Below are 25,691 nucleotides of genomic sequence, written 5' to 3'. Positions count from 1 at the left end.
AAGCTTGACTTGAGACCAATTAAAATTGTTCAAAGTCTTCGCAATCGACAAACTTCATGTCTTTGGACAACTACTACACATAAAGCTCTTATGTATTTGCTTTAGGGATGAAAACCCCATCCTGCATTTTTGAATCTCATTCTCCTACTCCTAACTAACCTACTGCTACTCAAGTCTCCTGCATCCAGCCCCCTGCCACATAGAAACCATTCTTTCTTTAACTATACGTATACTCAATTATCACGTGCACTTCATCATCTAATAATCGTTACTATGAGTTTAGTTTGTAAGCAACAAATTTACTGTAGAATTCCCCTATATCACAGGCGTTAAACCTGTTAACCTTTGAAGAAGATTCAAATTTGCTTATGTTTCAAGTTGCCCACTTTACAACTAGTATTGAGAGTTTGTGTTTTTGACTTGCAACTCAAAAGATGACGTTTCCTCTCTAGCTGTTACCATGTCTACTTTTGCCTCGTGAAAATATTGGAAATAAGAGATTTAGAAAAATACCATGGAGTAAGGGCGGACATTGAAATTGACTTCGGCGCATTCATTCATTTCAAAATTGGAGTAACAGTTTTCATTTTTCTTCTACTCTTTCAAGGCAATCCTGACAAACAAAGGGAAAAATCCTCTCCCCTGACCCTTTTTCTGCCTTCCACCTCCGCCGAACACAGAGAATATATATGACGGCAACTTGAAACAATTTACATAAAAGTTTACATTAAGTCCTAGGTTGGACTTCAAGAATGGGTTAGGCTACCTATCATTTTCGAATTTGGACCATAAATGACTTAACAAGGACGTCCGACAGACTGAAGGGGGAAAAGAAGCTGTTGAGAGATGAGTATTAAATCATTTTCAAACAGAACAACGAATTTCAAATTAGATCCTAAAACATCATGAAACATTTGGATGATAAATTGCCAAAAAGGCATCAATACAAACAAGTAAAACAACAAGATATGGTGATCACAGATCTTACTTTGTTCTTCACATTTTTCTTCTGCTTTGCAATATACGCATGGCCCTTAATCCTACCTTCTACAATCCTTCTTTAGCCGGCCCCAATGCACCCGTCCAGTAATTCTTCTATAGTTGAATCCTACGGCCGAAAGAATTCATTGATATGAGCAAGCTTTGTCAGGCATCAAGAAGAGCCACCATTTCAAGCTTGCAACAGCACAAAAATCATCCACCCCTTGCAAACATGACAAAGGACGGCACAGATAACAGTAGCCATTTTGTTACGAGGTTTGGTTGATTCCATAAATTTTTGATTGTGACTGCATATATTACCTCAAGTAATATGAATGAAGCCTCATATACCTACAAACACCATGATTGCATTTGGCACCATGGCCTTCACAAAGGATAACTCATTGCATGAAATCCAGAAAAAAAAAAAAAAATTAAAACTAAAATTCCCATATGTACAACATCTTTACAAAATCAAACATTCGGTTGAATATCTCTGGATCGCATGTAGGTTAAAAATTGAGTAGGTAGTTCAGCTAGAAGTGCTTGAACAACAGAAGCTTGGCCACCTGCAAACATTATGGGCGTTACCAATGAAGCGAGTGATAGTAGATATTAAACCTCTAGTTTATCAAAATAACAGATTTTCTTACTCTGTACATTCCGGAATGGTATAAACTGAACTATATCACGTGAAGCAACACGTCCAGCAGAACTTTCAAGTCTCTCTCCTTTATCAGCATCTAAAATCTGAGGATCAACAGTCAAACTTCACATATTTGGAGATATTATAAATGAGGGATTTGCACTAGTAGCTGGGGTGTAAAGGAAATATTAACACATCATCACATATTCTAGTATGGAATGCTGTACCTCCATTTCTTTGAAGTCAGCTCCTCCAACTCCAACAATTAAAATTGATAGTGGTAGGTCAGATGCCTTCACAATGGCATCTTTGGTTTCTTGGAGATCAGTTACAACTCCATCCTAAGATATTCAACCAATTCGAGAGCAAACTATCATCACATAGGTAATCAATAAATTGGACATTTTGTTCTTCAACAATTCATACTTGGGAAAAATGCAGGATGCTGTCAAATCCCATTCTATTCAGAAATAAAATTCCGCTAAACGATGTCACAGATACTATGCTAGTTAAGGAGATGAATATTAACAGCACAAGTGAAAATCATCCAATTACCAGTCTAGTACTTACCGTAATAATTAACAAAACAAAATATTTCTTCCCTCCATTTGCAAGTGACTGGCTAGCAATTAGAGCAGCAGTGTTTATCACAGGTCCAAAAAGCGTGGGACCCGCTAAAGATACATTGAAAAGAGCACTGGTGTATGCCATCATAATTCCTTGAATTCCTTCTACCTGAGAGATAAAAATGCTCAAATAATACGTGTGTTGAGTACGAGTAGCGACATTAGGCACTAACAAAATAAGCTTTAGGCATTTCACCTCACAATGATTATTGCTTCCGTTCAAGTTAAAACAATGCGAGACTGGACCATCAATTGGCCGTGCTCCAAATCCCCAGGCAGGAAAGCGCTTGTCTGAATCGTAGAATTGCAACACTTCTCCAACTTCCATGATTGCCTGAACGCAAATTGGTGGGGTCATAATGTGCACCCATCAATCATAACAATTAAAAGAGTTAAATATGACAGACAAGAATTTCTAACTTGCTGGTATGCATTCGGCCGCGCTGACGGATCAAGATAGTGCAAGGAATCAGGGAGGCGGGGATTTCCATTTGAAGCTGAAAAATGAAAATAAAGACATGATAATATATTGAATCTCCGAAAATCCATGAATATCCACCAACAGTAATAAAATGCTAAAGGCGGGGGGAGGGAAATGGACAGTGCTACAGGAACATGATGCCTGCAGTGCATGATAAGGATGTTAAACATTTATGTAAATTGTAATACCCACATTGGAAAGTGATTGTGGATTTGATGTGCTTATAAGAGTCTAAATGAATTACTACTAACACCTAGAGGTTGCCTTTTGGGCCATGTGGGCAGGCCTCCTACTAAAAGGCTTTAGACTTCTTTTTGGTGTTACAAAACCGAAATAGCAGATATTTTCAGGTTGCAAAGAAACAATTTTTTTCATCTGCAAACAGCTTTATACTTCCCTAGTAAGACACTAGTAGCAAGACATGCCAAGACGATGGTATCAATGAAGTGCTATAGTTCAATAACAAGTTCCTACAAGTCATGATAAGCCATATAGATGATTAGCGACACGGTCATGGCATTTTGTATTTGAAGTGTTGAGAATCATGAGAGAGAAGTGAAGAAACTAGCAGATCTGAGATGAAGATGTTAGTGAGTGTAAAAAGGAAAAACAAAGAAAAATATTTTGTATTGTTGATTCTAAAATCAAACAACAAATAATGATTAATATTGCAGTCCAAAAATTGATTGGAGAAAGTAGTTCTATTTGTACAGAAAAAATTTCAGGTATGGCTAAAGTTAAAATGAAAGACAAGTACCAGTGAAATCAATAGCAACCATGAAGTTCAGTTCGCATCCTCCTTTCAGATAATCCAAAAAGGTATATTTAATGCTCTCGGAAAACCTCTCCACATATAGCTGACTCTTTAAAGCCTGCATAATTAGATGTTAGAGTGTTTAATGGAAGGCAGAAAGGTTCAGGACTGAAATTAATTTGGTTTACACTATCAAACCTTGTTGTGATGATCATGTCCAACAGCATTGGGTAAAAATAAATTTTCGCTTCCCCCACTAGAACGAAGCTTTTCTAATTCTGCTAGGGATTTTCGAAGTTCTCTGCAATTAAACCAAAAAAAAAAAAAGGAAGCACCATCAACATTCAGGTATAAGGATTTAAGGATAAGAAAAATTAAAAGGAAAAAAAAAAAGGAGCTCTCTATATACCCAATCAGATCATGCTTTCCATTACTATTGAAGTTATAACATTCTATCACCAGAGGACTATCCTGCAAAATTAGAAAAGAAAATGGAGAGTATTAGCACAAAATGATGGGAAGCATCCTAACCAACAAAATCATCAAATCAAAGCTGCACATTAGAAATAGATGCTTGCCAAATTGAAGATCTAAAAACCATTTTATTTCAAAAATAACACCCTTTCTATTTCATTGATTTTAATAAGGAAAAGGAGATTGTTAACATAAAGGGAATGACTGAACTATTGTTTATTTATAATGCAACAATTGATTTGTTTTACAAATAAAAGAAAGAAAAAAAGGAAAAATTATCATTCACAAGAAAGTTCAAGTTGGCCTGGCAGCCATAGTACCATTAGAGTCGCAGAACCAATTGAAACTTTGAAGGCCACATAAAGCATGATTAAAAATTTAACTTTCTATTTTTTTCCTTTTGTTTTCATGTTTCCTAACAAAAAGATATGACAACAGCATGCTATATTCCTACATGGTCATGCAGATTCAGTACCAAATGCAACATGGCTTTTACCTTGCTTCCAACTTGTTGAATATTCAGAAAGATTGGTTTCCATATTGGGTTGTGATCATTCTTTAGGACTTCAGTTCTACACACAGGAATGGGGTTCCCATTCTCAACTGTTTTTGAAATAACCAGAAAAGGGTTCTGCAGAAAAGAAAATGCACAAAACAATCAAATTTAAGTTACAAATAAAGTAAATACCAGAAGAAAAGAAATAATAACTTTGTAACCATACAATTCTTGAGAAGAGATCCTTATGTTCCAAATCCGAACACCTTAATATCATCTCTGTTGTAGTCTTTGAGCTAATGCATTCCTCAGCATGCACAACAAGCTGCCCACCTCGGGGATGACTTGATAATGTAGAATCTTCTTTATGTACAAGATCTAAGGTCAGTGATCTAAGTGGTTTGGTCACGATCTGCAAGGACAGATGCGAAATGTAGGTTGTTAAGCAATTCAATTTTAATTTCAGCACTGGATAATTAAATTTCAATAAATATATTTGAATGATAGTTACTGAGAGAAACCTGTCAATGGGACATAATATGTTTGGCAACGTGAATGAAATAATGGGATGAATTTCTTTTCTATTATAGTAATTTGCTCTTTTACCATTTATGTTCCATTATGGTCCACCAAACACAACATTAGATGCCAGCTTTCATCATTTAATGTAAGGATCTCTCTCACTCGATTAAATTACAGGGATTTCCACATTTAAGCAAATCTACATTAGAGATCTTATTACTTAGCAATTCTACAGAAAGTGCGACCTAAGTTAGAACGGTCTCCAAGTCATACCTCTGACAAAACGCAAGATGCCTCACCGAGAAATTGTTGCTCATCTAGCTTGAGCATCTGCATATTAAATCATTTGATTATTTACAATTCCATTTGCTCAAACAAGGGTGATAAAGAAATCTTTTCCTACAGTTATTTGAAAACATTTTTCTTGTTAAATTATTTTATGCTACCCAAGTGGTGTATAAACATAAACACACACTGTAAAACTATCAGTAAACCCCAACGGAAAACTAAAGCCAATAACAAGAAAAATCAAAAAGAAATTCTGATCTTGTGAAGCTTGACAATTGCAACAACATAATGAATTCTGGTCTTGCAATCACCACTTTTGAAAGATTTGCAATTATGTTATAATAGTTCAGCATGTTGTTCAATACGAAAAGAAGTGTCAAATAAAAAGAAAATAACAGAACCTTTGAGCAAACTATTGACACAATAACAAATCTTAGAAATGGGATTAACATTATTTAACAAAGATTGGCAGTCAAACAATTTCTTCCTCTAAAATGATGAGCATTATAAAAGAAAATAAAATAAAATAAAAAGAGAAAGAAAGAGAAGACATTACTAGAAAAGAATACCTTTACTTCTACATTGTGAAATTGAGAGTCAATGTCATATACACGAAACCTGTAATAAATTGTACATATTACATCACAGTATAGCCAATATAGTTGCATATTTAATTGAGAAAGATCTATAGTTCCAAAACTAAACTTACAGCAAATTCTGTACAACTTCAAACTGGAAAGTGATGGAATATTTCATTATCCACGTAGGGTTCAGTGAATTGAGAACCACCTCTGTGCGGAAAACTTCAATGGGCGGTCCATCTCTTCCTTTTGTATAAACAACCACCATAGGATCACTCTAAAGCAAATAAAATTTCTATAATAAGAAGTAGAAGGTATGTTTTAAGAATAGTGAGAAGTTTGGCATCATCCCACACAAGATTTGAGTTAATAAATTTATCTTTATAATATCTTTTGAAAGCATGAAAAGTTGCACGACAAATTTAGATTCACTTTATTTAGGAATAATTACAAATATAGTGTTTGAACTTGTTAAGATTTGACAATTAAGTGTTTAAACTTGTAAATGTTACAATTTAGTATATGAACCTAGTAAATATTTACGATTGAGCCTATATAGCACGTAAACAATAGGTTACAGGTTATCCATATCAGCTTATTACAAAATGGTGCATTAACTTGTTAAAAATTAATAATCAAGTGTTTAAGCTTTTAAAAGTTACAATTTAGTGTGTAAAATTAAAAATTATTAATATTTGAGTGTGTGAAACCAGTCATTATATATATATATATATATATAATCTAATATAGATAAATGAAACTCTATTATATTTTTATAGTGAAAGATAATATTTACATAAAAGATGATAAATCTTTCATGTAAACAATAAAAATTACAAAAGATAGATAAAAATATATAAATAAATACTATACATGTCATAAGAAGATGTATTAGTAATTAATATTATAGTTAAGATTGTCATCTTCAATAATGATCGATTTTGTTTTAGATATTTATAGTGATAGATTGAAGAAGCTAAAGTGTTGCTCAAAGTTAGATAGAGAATTTTTTGAAAGAATTTATAAAAATATAGTGAGAACAATGTAATGATGGTAGTAGTAAGATCAGTGTATAAATTTATTAAAAGTATATACTTTTTAAAGATTTTTTTAACATTTTTTTTTTTAATCTACTATGCGATTGATGTGTTTTAAGATTACAAGTATGTTATTGTAATTAACCTGTTATATACACTCAATTGTAAGTATTTACTAAATTCACACATCAAATTGTAAATTTAAAAACTTTAAATACTTGATTGTCAAATTTTAAGAAGTTCACATACCATTTTCGTAATTATCCAGCTTTTTTTATATAAGTTATAGATTTCATACACTTAAATGTTAATACTTTCCGGTTTCACACACTAAATTGCAATTTTTAAAAGTTTAAACACTTTGATTGTCAAATTATAATAGCTTTACACTATTTTTGTAATTATTCTTTTTATTTATAATAACAAAATATCACATACTCTTACACATGGCAATGCAAAAGAAGACATCAGAAGAAGAATCTTCCACTAAGAAAAAATCTGGATTCAGTTCTTGAGTAATAAAATCAATAGAAAGCAAATTTAACGGATATCACATCACTGCATTTTAAATATTATACAACAAAGGCAAATTTTTTTAACAAGAACTCTGATGTTATTAGTAACGGCAAAGAAATAGAACATATATCAATCAAAAAGCACTAAGAAGTTAGGCAACAGACCTTGGAAAGTACATCCCGGTCACGCAAGTTTGTTGCAGAAAATGATAACTGCAGATACACAGCAAGGAGTAAACACTAAAAATAATATCAAGATGATAAAAGCAACAGCGAAGCTAGAAATGAAAATTTTGATATGTATATTTTAAACAGAACATAAGTTATCAATTGCATTCAATTGGCAATAACTCTTTCATGGAAATTAAGAAACCATGCTGAATTATAAGACTTGTATTCCGAATTGATTGCGCTACATTTAAGGAAGCCACAGTGATTCTAATCCCTAAATGTAAAGCTAAAATTTTCAAAAATTTCTGAAAAGCAAAACAATATAATAATCTACTTGAAAAATGCAATTCAAACAATGCCGACTTCTAGAGTAATAGGTTATCAACTTCGAAGCCTCAGCTTCAAAATGTACTCCAAAAACCTTATAATATCTAAAATTTAGCAATTCATAGCTAAGAATAAAATTACATCTGAGGCAATCCTCATTTAAAGCTTAATAAAAAAAACTATATTAAATAACACATATATAATAGAGAGAAGTAAGCTACTAAGTACCTCGATCTGAGAGAAGATACCGTGAAAACCGCGAGACCTCAGGAAGAAATCAACGGCATCATTAGAAGTGCCACCAGTGGAAGCAGCGAGGGTGCCACCAACGGCCGCCCTGCCGCCGGCTTCATCCGAGCAGCAATTTCCCATACCGCAGCACAAAAACAGCAACTGAGCTCTCAAAATGGGAAAATATATATATATATATATATATATGCAAGTATTTAGATCAACAACAAGAAAAAGGAAAAAAAGAAAAAATATATCTAAAGTTAAAGTATCGTAGAAAACAAGAATTAAGAAGGAAACGAATAGAAGTGAAGAGAGAGAAGTATCCAATCTATGAACGTGGAGTTAGTGAAGTTTGATATTTTCTTTCTAATAAAAAAAGAAAAAAAGTGGGGCCAATCCCGAGTCTTTGTCTAGGGCTATCCGTTTGACAAAAAAAAAAAAAAAAAAAAAACAGAAAACGCGTTTGGTTTATGTTCGTGAAAGGCTATTTCGCGGAAGGAGAACTAGATGGGTAAGACTTGCGACATACGATTGTCCAAGTATTTTCACATTTTGATACTTTCTGTATATTTAATTATTTCAATATTAAAAAGTATTATCATTTATTCATTTATATAAAGTAGATAATTATTTTCTTTTTGACAAAATTATTATTGAAATTCACAATTTGTTAAATGGAAACAAATTGTGAAAATTTAAAATATTTTTTATGGGTTTTATTTTAAATTATATAAACGTTTTTGCCAGAAACCAATTAGAATAGTTAATCCGAATAGATTTTTATAGTGGGATTTTCAAAAGACTGCTGAGGAGTGAATTGGCAGGGAGAGAGTAGTTTTGACAAAATATAGTAGTATGCGATTGGGGAAGAAAGGGATGTCCTTAAAAAAAGTGACGGTTTAACGCGCTCCGATGGCTTCAAGTTTGAACAACAGGGAAAAAGGAAAACTACTACTCTTTTCGCTCTTCTGTGGGCCGATGATTTGCTAAGAAATTACACGACGGCGTGAAATGGCCCAATTCTCCAAATGCCACTCGCCACCTTCAACTTCCATTTAAATTCGACCCACTTTTTTTTTCTTTTTTTATTTCTCTGTGATTAATTCTCCATTCGACCTCTTTTGAGAATGGAAAATTATTTATCAGATGAATTTAAAAATTATATATATATACATATATATATATATATATATATATATATATATATATATATATATCAGGTTTTGATAAAATTAGAGTAAGACAATCTTTAAAATTTATAGAAAGAATAGAATAATAAAAATAATAAAAATATAAAATGCGACACTCTAACTTGCATACTGTCTTAAAATTTAAGTTGAATCTATTAAGCACTTCAACTTACATAATTAAATATTAATGGACATTTGTGTGCTTATATGATATAAGGTGTAAAATAAAATATTCATAACATAACGAGAGTGGACTGAAATAAAATAAAATAAAAAATTATATACACTATTAACAATTTTATTCTCTCTCTATTCTTAAACCTTCTTTTTTTTCGATTTCTTCCTCCTTCCTTCTTTTTTAGTCAGAATTGAAGCAAAATTGGCATAATAATATATGAACAGATTTGGAAGAATTTAGTATCTTATTTTTGGTAATAACAGTCTACCATATACAACTGTTGCACTATTTCAAATACAAACTACTATAAATGAACCTTTACTACATTAACTTCCATCTTTTATATATATTTTGAGAAAACATCATCTTTCATCTTCATATAGATAATATAAATTATGGGTTTGAATTAATTATATTGATAAAGAGAGTAGAAAACTAACAAAAGGACTAATTAATAACACCATGCAACAATTGATCAGAAAAGTGTTGTTGCTATTATGAGACTGAAATTCACGAAGAAGAAGTTGATGCAGTTGGTATTGCAAGGTGGTGCCATGGAGGGCAGCGAATCTACCTTGAGGATTTGTGACCATTTGGTAACAGATGTTGACGCTTGTCAGTGGTGGTGGTTATGCCAATTTGATTTTATTATTTTAAAGAAGCAAAGATGGAAGAGGAGAAGGAATATCATTTTATTTTGCATATTCTCAGGAAAGAAAATGATAAAAACCAAAGAGTAAAGTTGTGCCACTTCATTATTTTCTTGCTGATAAGAGGAGAGTTATCAATAGGTTAAACCACGTGTTATACAGACGCATGATTTTATCACCTACAAGGGGTTTAATTGTATTCAGTTCTGTAAGTTAAGGTGCCTAATAGGTTTAACTTAAAGTTTGGGGTGGCAATGGCTAGAAAAATTATAAGACTGGGAGTAGGGAGTCCAACTCCATCACATGTCATGCTGTCAAATTGTAATACTAAAATGATATGATAATAAAATATTAATTCAAATCACAGGTCTTGGTTCATAATCAGCATAATTAGTGGGTCCATGGCCTGAAAGTTTTACAAAACTCTAATATCTTATTCGCCTCAGGACATGATCCACAGAGTTAGTGTCTCACCATTTCTCATTCTATATAAAAATAAGACAGAAATTCAAATAGAGCTCTTGAAGTTTATGGGTTTTTTAAAATTAAATTCCTCAAATTCATTTTAGTACAATAGGGTTCCATTCTATTATAAATAAATCCTCTAGTAACAACCACTAGGCACATAAAGCGTTATAAGTCTTGTGAGAAAAAAATAAAATAAAAAACGATGTAACAAAAATAGATGTCTAAGGATCCAGTTTTACAAAAATGAAGTTGAAGGACTTAATGCAAAGTTCAGGAGCTCATAATATGCATTTTTCCGTGATAATAATCATAATAATAATAACTGCAATCCGGTATATACTAGGCTTATTGAAGTAGCAGCTTGTTGAAAAACAATTATAAAAGAAGAAGAAGAAGACAACTAGCTGCTATCAGTAGCTTTTTCACTGGATGACAATAATTAAAAGCGACCATCTTAACCATGGCGTAACTAATTTGATACCAAATAGAGGCATGGAATGCATGCTGCTGTTATATTTTAATAAATCTATACACAAACTATGGTAATATCTCCAAAATATAGAAATGAAGTTCATAATTCGTATTTTTAAAAGATCTTTCGTCGACCCTACCCGCACCCCAACCATTGGTGATGGGCGCTGCGGGCTTGCTACCTTAAAGAAGAGACAACTGCTATGGTAATGGTATGCACTGTTTCCATTTGCAAGCTCATCATAAGTTGTAAAGAGCAGACAACCATAATGGTGTTGGGAGGACAAGTAAACCATCCACACAGTGCAATTAGAGTTAACAGACAGTAGCCTTGCTAGGACAAGTTGAATCTTTTAGGTCAAAATAAGGGGAAAGAAAGATCAATCGAAACTGAAATTGACAATTTCTGGCTGGTTTGGAAGAAACAGGCAAGAATCATCATGACAGGATGGTGCACTTTATGACTCTGTGTATTGTTGATATGCGGTTTATCTTCAAGTAAAACCTGTTTTGATAAGTGGTCATGGTAAATAAGAATGTTTTAACATGCCAAACTAAAGCAAGTATTTGGCGCTGTAATTCAGTGAGGTTATGCAAGCAGGCAAGCATTAGGGAAGGACAAGAAATTGAGGCCGCAGGCTTATACAATAATGAAGCTCCTACTTTACTTGTTCCTCCATATCTAAAATTCTTCCGAAAAGGCAGAGACACCAGAAATCGCAAACAAAAAAAGTACAGCTAAAGCATTGGACTACTAAGTGGGAGGAAGAAAACAAGACCCCATCATCCGAAAAGCATAGACCCCATCTCTCTCCATTTAACAAAAATATTGCAATTGCACGCATGGAGGCATAATTGAGGGTATTAATTCTTCAATCAGAAGCATCGCCCATCTTCTTTCTCCGGCCCACTTACCATATAATTATAATTTCAACTCCTTACTTTTGGAGCGAGGCATCACCATTCGGGTAAAGTTCCAGTACTAGGAATCACACACTAGCCCAACAAATCAAGACACCAGGCTCAGGCTAATGGAAGCAACTGCAATTGTTGAGAATTCCTCCGGGACAAGAAAGATTTGATGTTACCAAAAATGTCATGGACTCAACGGGCATAAAAGTCAGGAAGTCAACCACTAGATATCAGATGATGGAGGGAGGTGAACCAGGACTAGGGTCACGGTCTGTCTACTAGTGGCCAATCTTGTCTTCGAATCCGAATTTATCTCATATCTCACCTTTATCACTTGGACAATCCACTTCAATTTAGGGCTTAAAGCAGTAGGACCGAGACCAAAGAAAATCTTAAAGCACTGCCGTCTTCATCTTTGGACGAGAAAATAGATCGAGTCCAGCTTAGTGGATCTCTGGGTCAATGTCTATTTCTGGACTCTTCTCAATTTCATTCCTATCATAGACAAAACAGGCAAATGATGGAAGGAAATAACAACTCCGTTACTCTAACACGAGCTACACTTGCTAGTGAAGCTATAAATCTAATGTTGGGTACACTGACAGGAATCCATCATTCTACAGTTTAGAATATTGTTCCGGAGTTTCAGAGCATAGATTTATTATGAAGCATTAAAATTAACCTAACGTTAAGGTTCTTATCAAGGTTTGCCAGGAGTTGTTAAATCAGTGTGTGTGAGAACAATAAAAGCTAATAATGTATTCAACAAATCATATCAGAATCCCGGCAAATCCAATGACTCCTCTCATCTCAAATTGTCAGACAAAAGCGTTGAGGTGCCTCTAGGTATATGGAGGAACAGGTAAGTCCCAAAGTGCCTGTCCAGATGTTCTCTGGGGATCCAATTGCATCTGTCGTACAGTTTGTGGGGTTGCAGGCCAGCACAGACTAGTTATGAAGAGCCTTTTCCTGATGCTGAACAATTTCTTGCTCTCTTTGAGAAGACAACTGATAATTCTCATATACTCAACGACTGGGTTGATCATTAACAAACATCTACCCTCCAGGCCAATAACTGTGATACCATCAATCAACACAGTGATAAGTATATTACTTGTATACTTACAAGTTTTTGAAAACGAAGAATAATAAACTTGAAGGAAAAGAAAAAAGAGGAAAGAAAGAACAGCAATTTAAACCACATCCGGATTTTCTGAAAATTTATGTAAGCAGGTGAAAATTCAAAAATATTTCCTTCCATGTCAATTAGAATGAAGGCATTAGAAGATTGCCTCACACCGTAAAACATCTTTTCATAAACAAGGTCGTCTGTAATGCAGTCACTCCCTAACTTCTCTTCTCATATATCTTATAGGCCAAGCTATTATGATTTGGCGTACTTCGAAGGTAGCAACCAAATGAAGCCTGCATAAATATGATCAATTCTCAGCATAAATTATCAACCAAAAATTCATATTCTACAATCCATCATGTGAAGACTGATTTGACCCTCAAGTTAAGTACCTATTGTATGAGTTCCCTTGTAAGTACGCCTGTTGAACATCTGTGGAATGGTAAGAAGCAGTTGGAACTGGTAGGTTTTGTGATGCCATCGGTTGATAGCCATAGTCTACCATCGCTCCATCAGAAACATGTTCCGATGGTAAGAGACTCTGTTGGATCTGCGAGTCTTCAATGTTGGGGCATGAGCATACTGCATCCAAGAATCATATTGATACTCCAAATTAGGCGGTCTTGGAGCTGTCAGAAGTTGTGGATCAAGTGATCCACGGTTACATATTAAGGATCTAAAGTACACATATTGCAGGCCTTCTACCTCTTGCAAAGCATGTTGAGGTTTCAAGATTGATGGATTATGACCAAGTTGCATTCCAGCTACATAAGGATCCTTTTTGATAAAAGAGTTTCTTGGGACTGGAAATGATTCTCTCTGGCCAAAAATGATATTGCCAATGGCATGGCTGTGCAAGGCACTGAAGGAGAGTCGGGTACGGATGCCTGCTTAGTAAGTGGACGAAACAATGACGAGACTCCTCACCTGCACCATACCAGGAAATGCCATTTGACAACAAGTATTATAACTATGAACAAATAACAGAACACAAAACAACCAATGAGAATGAAATTCAATTAGATGGGAACACACTTCAAGATACAACTTGCTGGTCATTTAGTTCTGGTTTAAATTCCCCTTCTCATAGTAGTTATCTTGGATAATTTGTTTAAAGTAGCTCTCTGGCAAAGGGAATCAATCCTTGCAAATCTGGAAGCTGACCTGAGCAAACAGAGGAAAGGAAAATGGTCAAAGTCTATCCAAGTAGATTTGAAAAGGGGATGTCCTCCCAACCTAATTCAAAACTAAATACATAAACATCAAGCAGGAAGGGATTAGACTTGTGCAACCAACTCAATTAACAAAATATATGAATCATTCAAATTTTGGCACACGAGTACCAAAATATGGAATGGCAATGACCTCTGAACAGCATTACTGGAATACTTGCATCCATCTCCAAAAGATGCGAAGCCATTCTAGCCATCATCATTACAACTGATAGTTCATCAGGGCAATTGCCCAACCACATTGATCCAGGAAGTCTGAGATTTCAGTCCCAACAGGATACTCCAACCCACATGATGAAGTGCAACACTAACCAACTTTATGGTTGTAGGACCATCTTTGCATCTTCAATGGGCCCACAACTGAATAAATCCTTTCATATCTAATTCGAATTGCTTCCATGTAATAATTAAGATAGGATTTGGACACTACAGGTGTATGGTTGTGCTGAATCTGCATGATGCCAGCAGCGCTATCATGAATCATGGAAGTTCATAGACAATGAGGGACACTGACAAGGCTGCCTTTCATAAGGCTTATATTTTGAATAACTACACATCTTACAGGTTTTCATGTGAACCAAAATAAATTACCTGTGCAGGAAACTTCCCACCAAAAGCAGCAGGCTCCAAGTTTAACTTTCCAACAGAAGTTGCGTTATATGGACCATAAAGAAGTTTCAGTTCAATGTCAAACAGAAAAAGGTCCATCCCTGGTCTGATCTTCTCTATAATTTCCCTTTTTCCCTTTGGAAGAACAAAAACACGGTACATGAAGCACTCAGGCTTTGTTTTCCCATTACACAAAAATACAAAACCAGAAAGTTTATCCATATCATTCTTGTACTCCTGCTGCGTGTTCATTCTCCTGGCAGTGGTATGAAAAGCAGAAGCAGAGGCATGCCCAGGATCTGAAGAAGGAGAAAGAATCGCCTTTATGATCTTCTTCTCTACCTTCTCAGGATCAGTATGAAATAATGTCAGGCAAAACACCACAGAAGAAAGATATAACCAAAAAAGAAAAAAAGAAAACTTAAGAATTAAATTTTAAGACTAAGGGCATATATAATTAGTTCCAATTTTCAATGCAAGCAAACTACTACACTGGTACAACCCAAAACCCAAAATTCATAGCATCACAAGTTGACAACGTCAAAAATTTGTAAGTTATTAGTGTTAATAAGATTAAAGTCTATCTTTTGAAATAAACTACACAACCTAGCCACCGAACAGTAGCCTGGTGGCCAGGGTTCTCATTCGAGACCCACCTTCCCCCCTCCCCTGTTGTAATAGTTTAAGAAAAATTAAAATGTACAACCTGGATCACAAATTGCAAGGCGTCGAATGATTTATGGTAACATAGCCGCCCGACGTTATAAAAAATAAATGCTCTCAAATTCTTGCATATAAAAATTAGGTCAACCTTAACAAAGAAACCGCCAAGGTAGTGAGCAGAGTTCAAAAAGAAAATTTACTAAATGACACAAAAGAGCATCTAAACTTTTGAAAAATATGAGAGCCAAAATAGATATAGTGTCACCACCGTCGCAAGGAAAAGGAACAGGAATCGCTAAATTCTTGCAGAAAATGTTGAAAAGGAGAAATTATATACGGATTATGTTAACATATTAGACTAGGGAGATTCGAACCCCAAACCTTAAACTTTCATCCACATTTTAAAAATATAGAAAGGGAAAAAGTATTTACCTAAAGGACCGCAGAGTGAAGGTTTAAGCATGATGGTAATCTGCAAAAACCGCAGGGCAACCAGTGAGAAAGTAGTTTTAGGTATGGTAACCGACCGGATGGATTGCCCCACCTCTACCGCGCCTAATAAGACGGATTTGACTCTACCCATTTTAATAGGACAGATTTCAGATTTGAGTTAATTTACGATATCGGTGACGAATCTAGATAAGATTCTTGAGCAGAGGATGCTCATTTGATATTAATATTTTTTATTTGATTTAATTAAATGAAATTTTATCTTCTTAAGATTTCTTATTATAATAATTTATTTTATTAATTTAATATTTATCTTTTAGTTTTGGTGATATTTAACATCAAAGGAACAAATGCCTGTTTATTATCTAAATTGATATCTATATCTCACTTTTATCAGTTGGACAATCCACTTCAAATAATACTAACCGGATTAATAGATACTGTAATTATATTCTAAACAAATTCGTATTGGAGGCCTCAAGAGGTAATAGAAAAGTCGTAAACCATTAACATATTATGGTTCCGTTTTGACAATAAACTCAATTATCTCCTCCTAGTAAAGGTGTGAAGAGAAAGCGCGGGGGTAATACGGAGTCCCTAAGCTAGGGGGAACTCTAACTCTAATATCATCATCCAACAGAAATTTAGATTGTTTTTACCCGCATGTTGATGCCTTCACCACCAAAACCAAAATGGAAACCAAGGTACTGGAATACTCATGTATTGTATCCCAAGCTCCATATCCAATAAATTTTGTTTTTGCATCTACAGAATTCAACGGAATCCCAAGGGGAAGAAAAAGAAGAAGAAGAAGAAACACTTGATCAGCCTGACATTATATTCTATCCAAAAAGAAAAATAATAAATAAACAATGAACCCAAAAAAAAGAAAAAATATTAGAAACAGGGTACAAAACATTGACTGCTACTATAATCTAAAGCTCAATTGCCGGGTTGGTCGAATGACTCGGAACCATGAGTGGCAAACTACAACATACATGAAGGGCCACAGCTACCACCCTTGTTCATCTGCAACAATTTGCTCATTCTCCAAAATTGCTATATCTTTTGCCTACATTGCAATGGCAAAATTTGCAAGACCAACCCAAAATCACTCGCACCTTAGATGTTCTTCTTAAACAGGCTCAAGTATAGAGGTCTCACCTCAAATCAAAACGAGCACCAAAATGAAAATGAGCATGAGCAATGTAAAGAAATTGCCTTAATGTCCCAACAAGCTGAAAACATTGTTACGTGATCTTGTGCAACCCAATGAGCAGATCAGAAGATATAGAAATCAAGAGGGGGAGAGAAGAATGCCAGACTGCTTTAAAGACACGTTTGTTATGAGCTCTTACAGATTGGGATGGCTTGTGAGAATTGTACCTGATATCAAAGACGTGGATCATAGGGTCTACTGAACCAGATGTGAGATACAAGCCATCCGGTGACCAAGCCTGATTGATCAAAGCTGACTGAGAGTCGCTGCTTTCTTGCTTAAACCCAAAAGAATGAAGCTCTGTCTGCCTAAGTCTAATATCAAACAGTCGCAGCTGCTTCTCAGGAATCCTGCACATGATATATCTTCAGTGAGAATTTTCAGGCAGCATATTAAAATTAGAAAAACTATAGCAGAAAAAGGCTCTCGCTTGGAAAGACAAACAAAAATCCATATTATATCAGAATTTTTTTCCACCTGAAGCTATGATCCCCAATTTGATGTAAATCCAGCTTTGCTGTACTTGGACAACATATTTGACATTTTACAATATTAGATTGGCATATATACATCTAAACATTAGGTTAACATGGCGTATCAAGATACCAGATGCAAGAGTAACCAGTGTGTGAATTACATAAATTTCTGGAAGCAAATAACAAAGCAGAAGATCAATCAGCAAAATGAGTTGAAGAAAGCATGGGCCAAAGGACAACAAAGAAGACTTACCCAGTCTGAACCATGAATAGATTGAAATCACATGGATTTGGCACAACGCTCATGCACTTGTTGTCTAACTGATGCTTGAAGTCTGCTCTCCCTGATTGAACATCAAACCCTATAATTCTCCTGTCTGCACCAGCTGATAATACAATATGCTTTTGCTGCAACCCAGCAACTCCCATAACAGCAGAAGAATGCAGATTCCTGTGCAATGTCTTTGGCTTCCACAAGTACTCATTATCTTTCTCATTCCAAAATACAACTGCATGATCACTACCACCAGTTGCAAAACAGGCATTTTCCCAAGGCATGAACGATATGCTATTAATAATGCCCTTGACATGTGGCTTATCCTCTAAGTAAGTAATACGAGCTCTCTGCCAAAGCAAATACATAGAAAACAATCATTTTATTTAAAAATAGAGCATAGCATGCTAATCTAATTAATTGCAGGCTTGCAGAACATGCCAACTCCACCAACCATTGTACAGAGTGTATTTATTTATACAGACAATTTACATGGGAGTAGCATATTTGTTCAGAAAAATGAACATCTCAATTCTCAACCAAGAAACTTACCCCTTGTATTTTATTCAGATTTAGGATTGATATCTGAGAATCCCCACCATCAGCACTGTAAGTACAAAATAAGCTGTTTCCCAGTGGGTGCCAAGCTAAATCTTCTGGCCATCGCCTATCCTTTGGAGATAAGCAATCGGTACCGCTAAGAAGAGAGGCACTTGATCTGTAATTTAAGGAGAAAAGAACAAAGAAATGAGATACAAGAAGCTACACAGCAGAGATCTGAAATGAAATTGAATGAATTCATTGCAAGCTGATTATTCATAAAACCTCATTCTACTGTTTTCATCTCTTTGCCTAGCAGAGTCTAATCCTAGAAACAATGAGTATTTTGTGAGATGCTGGGGTAAGTCAAAGCTTCTGTTACTTGCCCAGGTAAACATGCATGTAATGTTCTTTTCTTTGACTTCTACTGTAGCAACACTTAGTAGTGCCATTTCTTTTGCAATTTCTTGCACCCACAATATACTGCAATTTAGTCGCTAGCCCAAGTGTGCCTCAGCAAGATGCTGTACCTAGTGCTTAAATTGTAAATATGCTTTTTTAGTCGGATAGGATTAACAATGCGCTGTCAGTTCCTCTCTACAAACGGTCACAAACAATAAAATAAACGATCCTTGTTAAACGTCAGAAAGAATGAAGAGACTGAAGATATTTGAAATTCGAAAATCTATTCCTTATGTTTTATCTAAACAGGATAATTTACTATTTGGAACGTGCAGATAGGTACTATCTTAGAGAAGAGATAGCTGATCCTACCATTACAGTTAGCTAAGCCAGCTATTCCGCTCAGGTTACTATTGGTACAGGCTTGTCAAATTATGAATTTTAAGTATTAGGTGGTACTTTACTTGTAGAAGTGGGCGCTTGGAAAGGGGCATAGTGCTCTCTTACAGAAGTAATTTCACTTAAAAGTAAAAACAATGATCGACATACCAACAGATAAAAGATCACTGCCAAACAACCAAACTCTGAATGAAGCACTTTAACTAGAAATCACAAAAGAAGCATTCAGGCAGACTGGTGGAGAACGATGAAATCATAGTCCTTCGTCCAACCTCCACCCATGTATATCATATAACTAGCAAGTTGTCAGCCTACTTCACTCTCAATTACCAACGTTATAGCCTAAGCAGAATCCAAAACATGAATACTTACATATCCAGTGTGTATCACAGAACTGCCCATTCAAATTGACAGTCTGAGGATAAATTAAGAGATGTTCCTAAGAGTTTGTCCATGACGAAATCTAGTAAATCCCTTTCTATGGCAGACCTTTGTCTCACTATGAACTCCAAATACTATAGGTTCAGTATAGAAGTTCTCATCAGGCAAAATAGGAAAGGAGTGACGACCTGCTTGATTGGTTGAAAACTGAGGACAAAATAGCATCCTCAGTTACAAAAGGATGATAAATTATCACCAAATGATAATTAAGAAATGCCTGCATAACACCTGTAGAAAGAATCAAGAATGCTATGGAACACATACTAACATTCGATGAAGTGCATATCCCATTGTCAAACGTACAGAATTGTGCAGTGAGTTAAACTACCATCCCCGCATGCGCCCTTTACTACTTTGCAGATCTATTATTCAACTATTTAAGTCATTTAATGCAGAGAACTGGAAATCAATTCTATGTTGCTTGAACTCATACCACCATCAGAACTGGTACCTCTCCAGCAGTCAGGGTCCCCAAATTTACAATTCATATATTCCGTACAAATTTGCAGCGTCCAAGCATCATAACCATGTTTGGGCGTACTTCCCCAAAATGATAATCTAGGATATATGAAACTATGCATAAAGTGGGGCCAAATACAAGACTTACCCCCGCGACTGGATTTGCCACAAGTTCACCACTCCATCCAGAGCACTATACATGTTCCAAAACAATAAACGAGTCAGACACATAAGATTTAATGAGAGTGAAAAAGAATAAACTAATGCCAGTGAAGTTAATTTGGTATTCATGTGCTAAACATAAAAAACTAAACCACATAAGCAACAAGAGAACACTCAATAACCTGTACTACTTTTCTCATCCTTAAACCTCAAGCATTACATTTCTTCCTCATAACTAAAGAGCTTGTAAGCAAAAAGAAAACTCATGTCCATGTTTGAATCAAAATGCGCATGCACTTTACATAGTGAGTTGTCTACCTTTTCAGTTACTTGAAGATTAGCCAAAATTGATTTTCCAAAATAAATATTCTGTTAGCCTATCTACAATGACATGTATTTCCTGTTGCATAAATGTCACTTCAACATTTCAGAATTTGGAAAATTCATGATGATGTTTGCTCTAAAGGCACATGCACTTATGGAGTTATGAGTAGTCTATCTTTTGAGTGATTGATGGATTAGCCAAAATTGATTTTGCACATATATATTCCATTAGTCTGTTTAGAATGACATAAATTTCTCTTACAAAACATGTACCTTCAATATTGCAGAATTATACTCATGTTACAGGCAGTGAAAGTAAGAGAGATATGAACATGAAATCATACATTTTCCTTTTATTTACTGTTAGTTATATTACTAAACAGGCAGGAACAACAAACTCGTGATGTCTTTGATATTATCAGAACAATATAACTTCCAAATCATTTATAGGGACTTTTTCTCTCTTGCAGGTTAGTCAGTTTCAAATGATCAATCACCTGGTTGCAAAAAGCTGATCATTTACTGGACATAAAATAAGACTTCTCAACTTTCTCTTGTGCTGACTAGAGATGTTATTGCTTGCATAGCAGTCAATAGTGGAAGGAGAAGAGCTACTGCGAATCAAGGGAATCAATTCCTTGTGTTCTTTCTGTTCTGAAAATATAAAGAAAAATTTTGGTTGACCTTCAAAGATAACTAATTTCAAGACTTTGAAAGCAAGTAACAAAGTATCAAGGAATGCAAAATCCAATTCCATACATGCACCCTTACCAAGCTTCCTTTTTGTTCCCCTAGCTTCAACTTCAGCTTCAGGGGAACTTCTGCAATTTTTTTCCCCTTTTAATTTTGGAACAGTGTTAGTATGCCTGGAAGGACTTGATTGAGTAGTGGAAACAGCAGAAGCTTTTGTACCAAACCCTCCTGATATTCTAGGTTGAAATGTTTTTGGATTTATTGCAGGAATTAGAAGTTCAGTTTTGGCCTGTGGTTGGCTCCTAGAAGAACCTTCATTGATATTGATAGGGGCAATCACCTTCACACTTTTAGTCCCACTTCCCGGTGAAGCTTTAGCTGATGGTGCAATCCTCTGCGCACGCAAGCGAGCCAATCTAGACTCTGAATCATGCAACTTATTTTCTGTTTCCTGGAGCTGCAAACAGTTTGAAAGAAATAATTAGCTCATACTTCCCTAAAAGAAAAATGTAGATTCGCTATGTTAATATATTAAACCAAACCAATCACATCATAGTACTTTTGGTACAAACTGTGATTGAATGATATATCATCTGTACTATCATCTTCAATTTTAACTTTAGGTTTTGCAAGCAGACAATTTTCAATTTACATAAAATTCGTGTTACTTCATCATAATGGAAATTTACTAAAGAAATGCACACATTCAAACAGTCCTAAAACAACACCAACTTCTTAAAAGAATTAAGTCACTAATTACCATTTAATCATGAAATTGAGACTGGGAATGTTAAGAAATTTAAAGATAGTTCACCTTAAAACAAAGTTACTACTAACTTAGCAACACAGAAATGTAACAATTAAATAAACAGGAGAAGAAAGAAAGAAACCCTCAAATGTAATTGTAGAACCAGAAAATGACGAAACTGGAAGAACGTTTTATTAAGGAATAAATGTGTTAAGAAAATAAAAATTAAAAAAAAAAAAAAGAAGAAGAAGAAGAAGAAAAGAAGAACCTGAGATTGATAATAGGAGATACGTCTTTTGAGATGATCAACTTCGCGAGCGCGGTGCTCGATCAAGGCAACCAAAGCCTCCTCTTGTTCCTGTAAGCTCGTACCTACCTCTCGCTCTCCTCCGTTCTCCTCTTCTCCGCTGTGTTGCTCTAGTTTTGGTTTTTTGAGAATCGAAGTACTCGCGCTCATAATTCTTTGTTTCTATATATAACGAGAAACTGTTAGGGACGATAGTGTCTGTGTTTCCTTAATATACAGACACAGCAGTACCTTCGTTCGTGTCGCGTCCCTCGGCGAGCGCCAGAAGAATGAGACGCCCTTCGAAACTTATGTGTTAGGGGGGCACTCCGCACGTACGCACTTCGCGACTAGCGTGCGAAGCCCAATCGTGGTTTTGTCTTACCTTTTCCGCGCGTGTATATTTTTTTTTGGGGTACTTTCCTTATTTTATTCTCTGATGAATTTAACAGAATTTAGATTTTAGTTCCTTTTCTTATAGTTAGGTTTTGAAATTCCTAAACTTGAATCTTCTATGAGATCAAGTGACAGTGTTACAAAGGAAGACCGATTGAACTAGTAGTCTAGTGCCAGTGTAATTAGGAGTGTACGAGTACTCCATTTATTTCGCCAAGTGAAACCAAACTGCAGCACTAACTAAACTAACCCCCTCCATAAGTAAACAACCGAAGGAGATTCCTTAGTTACTCGATCGAGCAACTGACAAATGGAATGTTGAATGTTTTGGCTATGGTTTGAATTTGGACTTAAAATCTCTCGAGTAACTTTCAGTCTGATCAGGCATTTGGAGATGAAATTGAAATCTCCTCTGCCACAATTTGCAAAGATGAATAAACTACACTTGGGGAAACTTGTATTATTGTACCAACTTAGCTGACACTTCCCCACTCATCCTCTACTTCATTTCCCCTTCACTTTGAAATGGTGTAAATTATTAATCATACTCCTATCCATATTCATTGGCTGCTTGCAAACTACAGGCATGATATCATCATCAAATTTTCGAGGACTTCGGGAAAATTGTTGGGCCAATTCATATGAAAACAACCTAGAGGCATGCCAAGGACCGGTAGAGCAAACACTGTCCACATTCTTGCCTGAAATCACATGGCAAGACCATATATACAGTATTTGTTCATCATCCACAGCTTATCTAAGTGATACCAATACACATTTATAGTATTGTGAAACACCAATTCAGGCAACGAGATCAACTTCATCACGGTTAGGAGGAACAACATCTAATCTCATCATACTCCGGTACTGATCTGGAACAGGCGCACCAGCATGCACACATAGCTCCACCACAGCTGGAGCCTTGCCATAATACCTCTTTAAATTGTTATCTAGAGGAGGACCATTCACATCTTGAACATGCCAGACATAATTTGGACCTACAAGATCCTCTATAGTTGCTTCTTGCCATGCATGTTGACCATCCCTAGCCTGATGCTTGGTTCCCTTGCACATCCTCACTTTATGTCCCTTGGGACCTACCTGAACCTCCGGACAATATCCACAAGTTAACACACTATACTTTTCCATGATATTCTTTGCACCTGAAATCATTTCAAACCAGGATTCCATTGTCCCAATACTTACATCCCCCAACTCATTTGAGACTTCCAACTTAAGATGTGTTGTTACTTTATCATCTCTAGTCCCAGAACTATAATCTACAAGAGGATCAATATTCTCCGAGTGAAATTTTTCGCTCATGTCATACTTGTTGGCAACTTGCTCAAAATCTACTATTCTTCCTTCAATAGAATAAACAGGTTTAGTCCTCCTCCTGGTAGGGAACTTATCTAGGTTTACACCAGCTTGTATACAGAGCTCCAAAATAGCGGGAATTCTAGGGACACTATGCCTCTCATCATGTCCAACTCTTGGCTTTCCAACGCGGTCGTAGAGATGGAAGCATTTGGGGAAAAATACCACATCATGAACTCCTCCCTCCCTCCAAACATGAGTAGCAGTCCGCTTACCACTTCCTGGACCAGTGCAGGTTCTGATCTCATGACCCACATGGCCAATATGAACCTCAGAACAGAACCTAAGCATTAAGAGGCTATTTAGAATAAGCAAAACCAATGAACTCAAAGCACATGGTTACCTTAAAAAAGTATAGGGTACTATTAAACATCGATAATTGAAAAATTACGAATTGATAAGAGCAGTTAATTACCTGCAGCGTTGAACCGGAACGACTTTAACGAGCTTAGATAGGCCAAAAAGGAGGGATTGTCGAGCTCGATAAACTCGGTGAGCGACCTCAACGAGTTCAGGGACCAATAATCCATTATCAGGAGGATGTTCAAGAACTCTACAAGGCTGGACCTTTCTAGCTTCTCTTTCTTGCTTCGCTCTTTGAATCAATACTTTGATTGGCGTCGGATAGGGTTTTCTCTCTGACGTGTCTCTACGGGGCTTGGGTATGTCTGCGTACAGAGGATTGTCTGCTTGGGCGCCTATTAGGGTTAGGGATCTTCCCGAAGAGAAACATAAGCTTTGATTTAAACAGGAATGTAGTCTCTTCAATAGCATGCGATCACATATTAGTCTTTTCTGCATTTGTTAGTGGAAGAAGAGCTCTGAATTCGCGGGAATATGCTGATTTTGAAGGAATTAAATTTTAAATCACTTTTCAATTATGTCGCTGAACTGATACGTGTAGGATTTTGGTGTTAGCACCGTTCGATTGGAATGGCATAAAAACCAAATACGAATGGTTTAGATTAGTTGTTAGCTCAGCAGAGTCGGGGGATAAAAGTAAACGAGATCCATCAGAGTCTTTCTTTGTTCAGTATTTGCATTTTTCTATTTTTTATTTTGTAATGTAAGATTTCAAATAATGACCTAGATTTAACTTAACCCTTTTTCTTTTCTCTGTTTATTTCTTGTATTTTTCAATAGTAATACCGCAAAAAGAAAAGCTACTTGGCTGTTTAGGTGCCATGATTTGTGCCCTTTTGGAACCTGATGTTAAAAAATGATAAAGTAAAAAGGCTGACTGTGTTAATTTAGGATATCGCAGAGATTAAATAAAGAAAATAAAAACTTTGATGTGTTATAAAGCAACCTCTAAGATTCCCAACCAAGTTTGGCATATTCAACATGTGTTCAAGATGTACAGAAAAGAAAAAAAAAAAAAAAAAAGGAAAGTTTCAAGCTTTGCGT

The 25,691-nt window shown here is 35.5% G+C and overlaps 3 protein-coding genes and 1 pseudogene across 7 annotated transcripts; all 4 read right to left on the bottom strand.

The window, feature by feature from the left end:
* Nucleotides 1-853: 853 nt before the first annotated feature.
* On the bottom strand, nucleotides 854-8,473 carry LOC8275487 (protein BONZAI 1). Of its 3 annotated transcripts, XM_002511040.4 has the most exons (16): nucleotides 8,128-8,471; nucleotides 7,567-7,614; nucleotides 5,978-6,126; nucleotides 5,838-5,886; nucleotides 5,254-5,310; nucleotides 4,685-4,870; nucleotides 4,459-4,593; nucleotides 3,898-3,959; nucleotides 3,687-3,789; nucleotides 3,492-3,606; nucleotides 2,674-2,750; nucleotides 2,450-2,587; nucleotides 2,198-2,362; nucleotides 1,855-1,968; nucleotides 1,635-1,731; nucleotides 854-1,550 (listed from the first exon to the last, which is right to left on the bottom strand). In XM_002511040.4, exons 1-16 carry the CDS (start codon nucleotides 8,269-8,271, stop codon nucleotides 1,456-1,458), a joined length of 1,734 nt encoding a protein of 577 aa, XP_002511086.1. In that variant the 5' UTR covers nucleotides 8,272-8,471; the 3' UTR covers nucleotides 854-1,455. The 3 variants fall into 3 exon arrangements, with proteins under 3 accessions (XP_002511086.1, XP_025014113.1, XP_048228503.1); XM_025158345.2 differs by lacking the exon at nucleotides 5,254-5,310 and having other exon boundaries at nucleotides 8,128-8,473; XM_048372546.1 differs by lacking the exon at nucleotides 8,128-8,471 and having other exon boundaries at nucleotides 5,978-6,095; nucleotides 7,567-7,601.
* A 5,697-nt stretch (nucleotides 8,474-14,170) lies between these two features.
* LOC112535683 lies at nucleotides 14,171-15,899 on the bottom strand (annotated as a pseudogene).
* An 882-nt stretch (nucleotides 15,900-16,781) lies between these two features.
* On the bottom strand, nucleotides 16,782-22,905 carry LOC8275490. Of its 3 annotated transcripts, XM_048372547.1 has the most exons (8): nucleotides 22,764-22,905; nucleotides 22,494-22,694; nucleotides 21,556-21,934; nucleotides 21,282-21,438; nucleotides 20,447-20,491; nucleotides 18,610-18,775; nucleotides 18,037-18,407; nucleotides 16,782-17,666 (listed from the first exon to the last, which is right to left on the bottom strand). In XM_048372547.1, the coding sequence occupies exons 2-8, from the start codon at nucleotides 22,680-22,682 to the stop codon at nucleotides 17,339-17,341; spliced, it is 1,635 nt and encodes a 544-aa protein (XP_048228504.1). In that variant the 5' UTR covers nucleotides 22,683-22,694; nucleotides 22,764-22,905; the 3' UTR covers nucleotides 16,782-17,338. The 3 variants fall into 3 exon arrangements, with proteins under 3 accessions (XP_048228504.1, XP_048228505.1, XP_048228506.1); XM_048372548.1 differs by having other exon boundaries at nucleotides 16,782-17,657; nucleotides 22,494-22,820; XM_048372549.1 differs by lacking the exon at nucleotides 16,782-17,666 and adding an exon at nucleotides 17,701-17,824 and having other exon boundaries at nucleotides 22,494-22,820.
* LOC8275491 (APO protein 3, mitochondrial) lies at nucleotides 22,764-25,573 on the bottom strand. The gene is made up of 2 exons (XM_002511044.4): nucleotides 24,700-25,573; nucleotides 22,764-24,567 (listed from the first exon to the last, which is right to left on the bottom strand). Exons 1-2 carry the CDS (start codon nucleotides 25,083-25,085, stop codon nucleotides 23,709-23,711), a joined length of 1,245 nt encoding a protein of 414 aa, XP_002511090.1. The 5' UTR covers nucleotides 25,086-25,573; the 3' UTR covers nucleotides 22,764-23,708.
* Between the last annotated feature and the right edge of the window lie 118 nt (nucleotides 25,574-25,691).

The sequence above is a fragment of the Ricinus communis genome, chromosome 4 (assembly GCF_019578655.1).
Source record: "Ricinus communis isolate WT05 ecotype wild-type chromosome 4, ASM1957865v1, whole genome shotgun sequence".
Classification (NCBI taxonomy): domain Eukaryota; kingdom Viridiplantae; phylum Streptophyta; class Magnoliopsida; order Malpighiales; family Euphorbiaceae; genus Ricinus; species Ricinus communis.
The sequence above is the reverse complement of the archived record's forward strand: the minus strand, read 5'-3'. Positions and strand labels throughout refer to the sequence as shown.

Bases quoted from the DNA above. Each gene is read 5' to 3' on its own strand.
- LOC8275491 (XM_002511044.4), bottom strand. From the start codon at position 25,085: ATGCAGAAAAGACTAATATGTGATCGCATGCTATTGAAGAGACTACAT. The intron at 24,568-24,699 runs GTAATTAACTGC...CTTAATGCTTAG, and splicing joins GTTCCGGTTCAACGCTGCAG to GTTCTGTTCTGAGGTTCATA.
- LOC8275490 (XM_048372547.1), bottom strand. From the start codon at position 22,682: ATGAGCGCGAGTACTTCGATTCTCAAAAAACCAAAACTAGAGCAACAC. The intron at 18,776-20,446 runs GTAAGTCTTGTA...CTTAAATTACAG, and splicing joins TGGCAAATCCAGTCGCGGGG to ATCAAGTGCCTCTCTTCTTA. The intron at 17,667-18,036 runs GTAAGTCTTCTT...CTGAAGATATAT, and splicing joins CTATTCATGGTTCAGACTGG to CATGTGCAGGATTCCTGAGA.
- LOC8275487 (XM_002511040.4), bottom strand. From the start codon at position 8,271: ATGGGAAATTGCTGCTCGGATGAAGCCGGCGGCAGGGCGGCCGTTGGT. The intron at 5,311-5,837 runs GTATTCTTTTCT...TTTAATATGCAG, and splicing joins TTCACAATGTAGAAGTAAAG to ATGCTCAAGCTAGATGAGCA. The intron at 3,960-4,458 runs GTAAAAGCCATG...CTAATTTTGCAG, and splicing joins TTCAACAAGTTGGAAGCAAG to GATAGTCCTCTGGTGATAGA.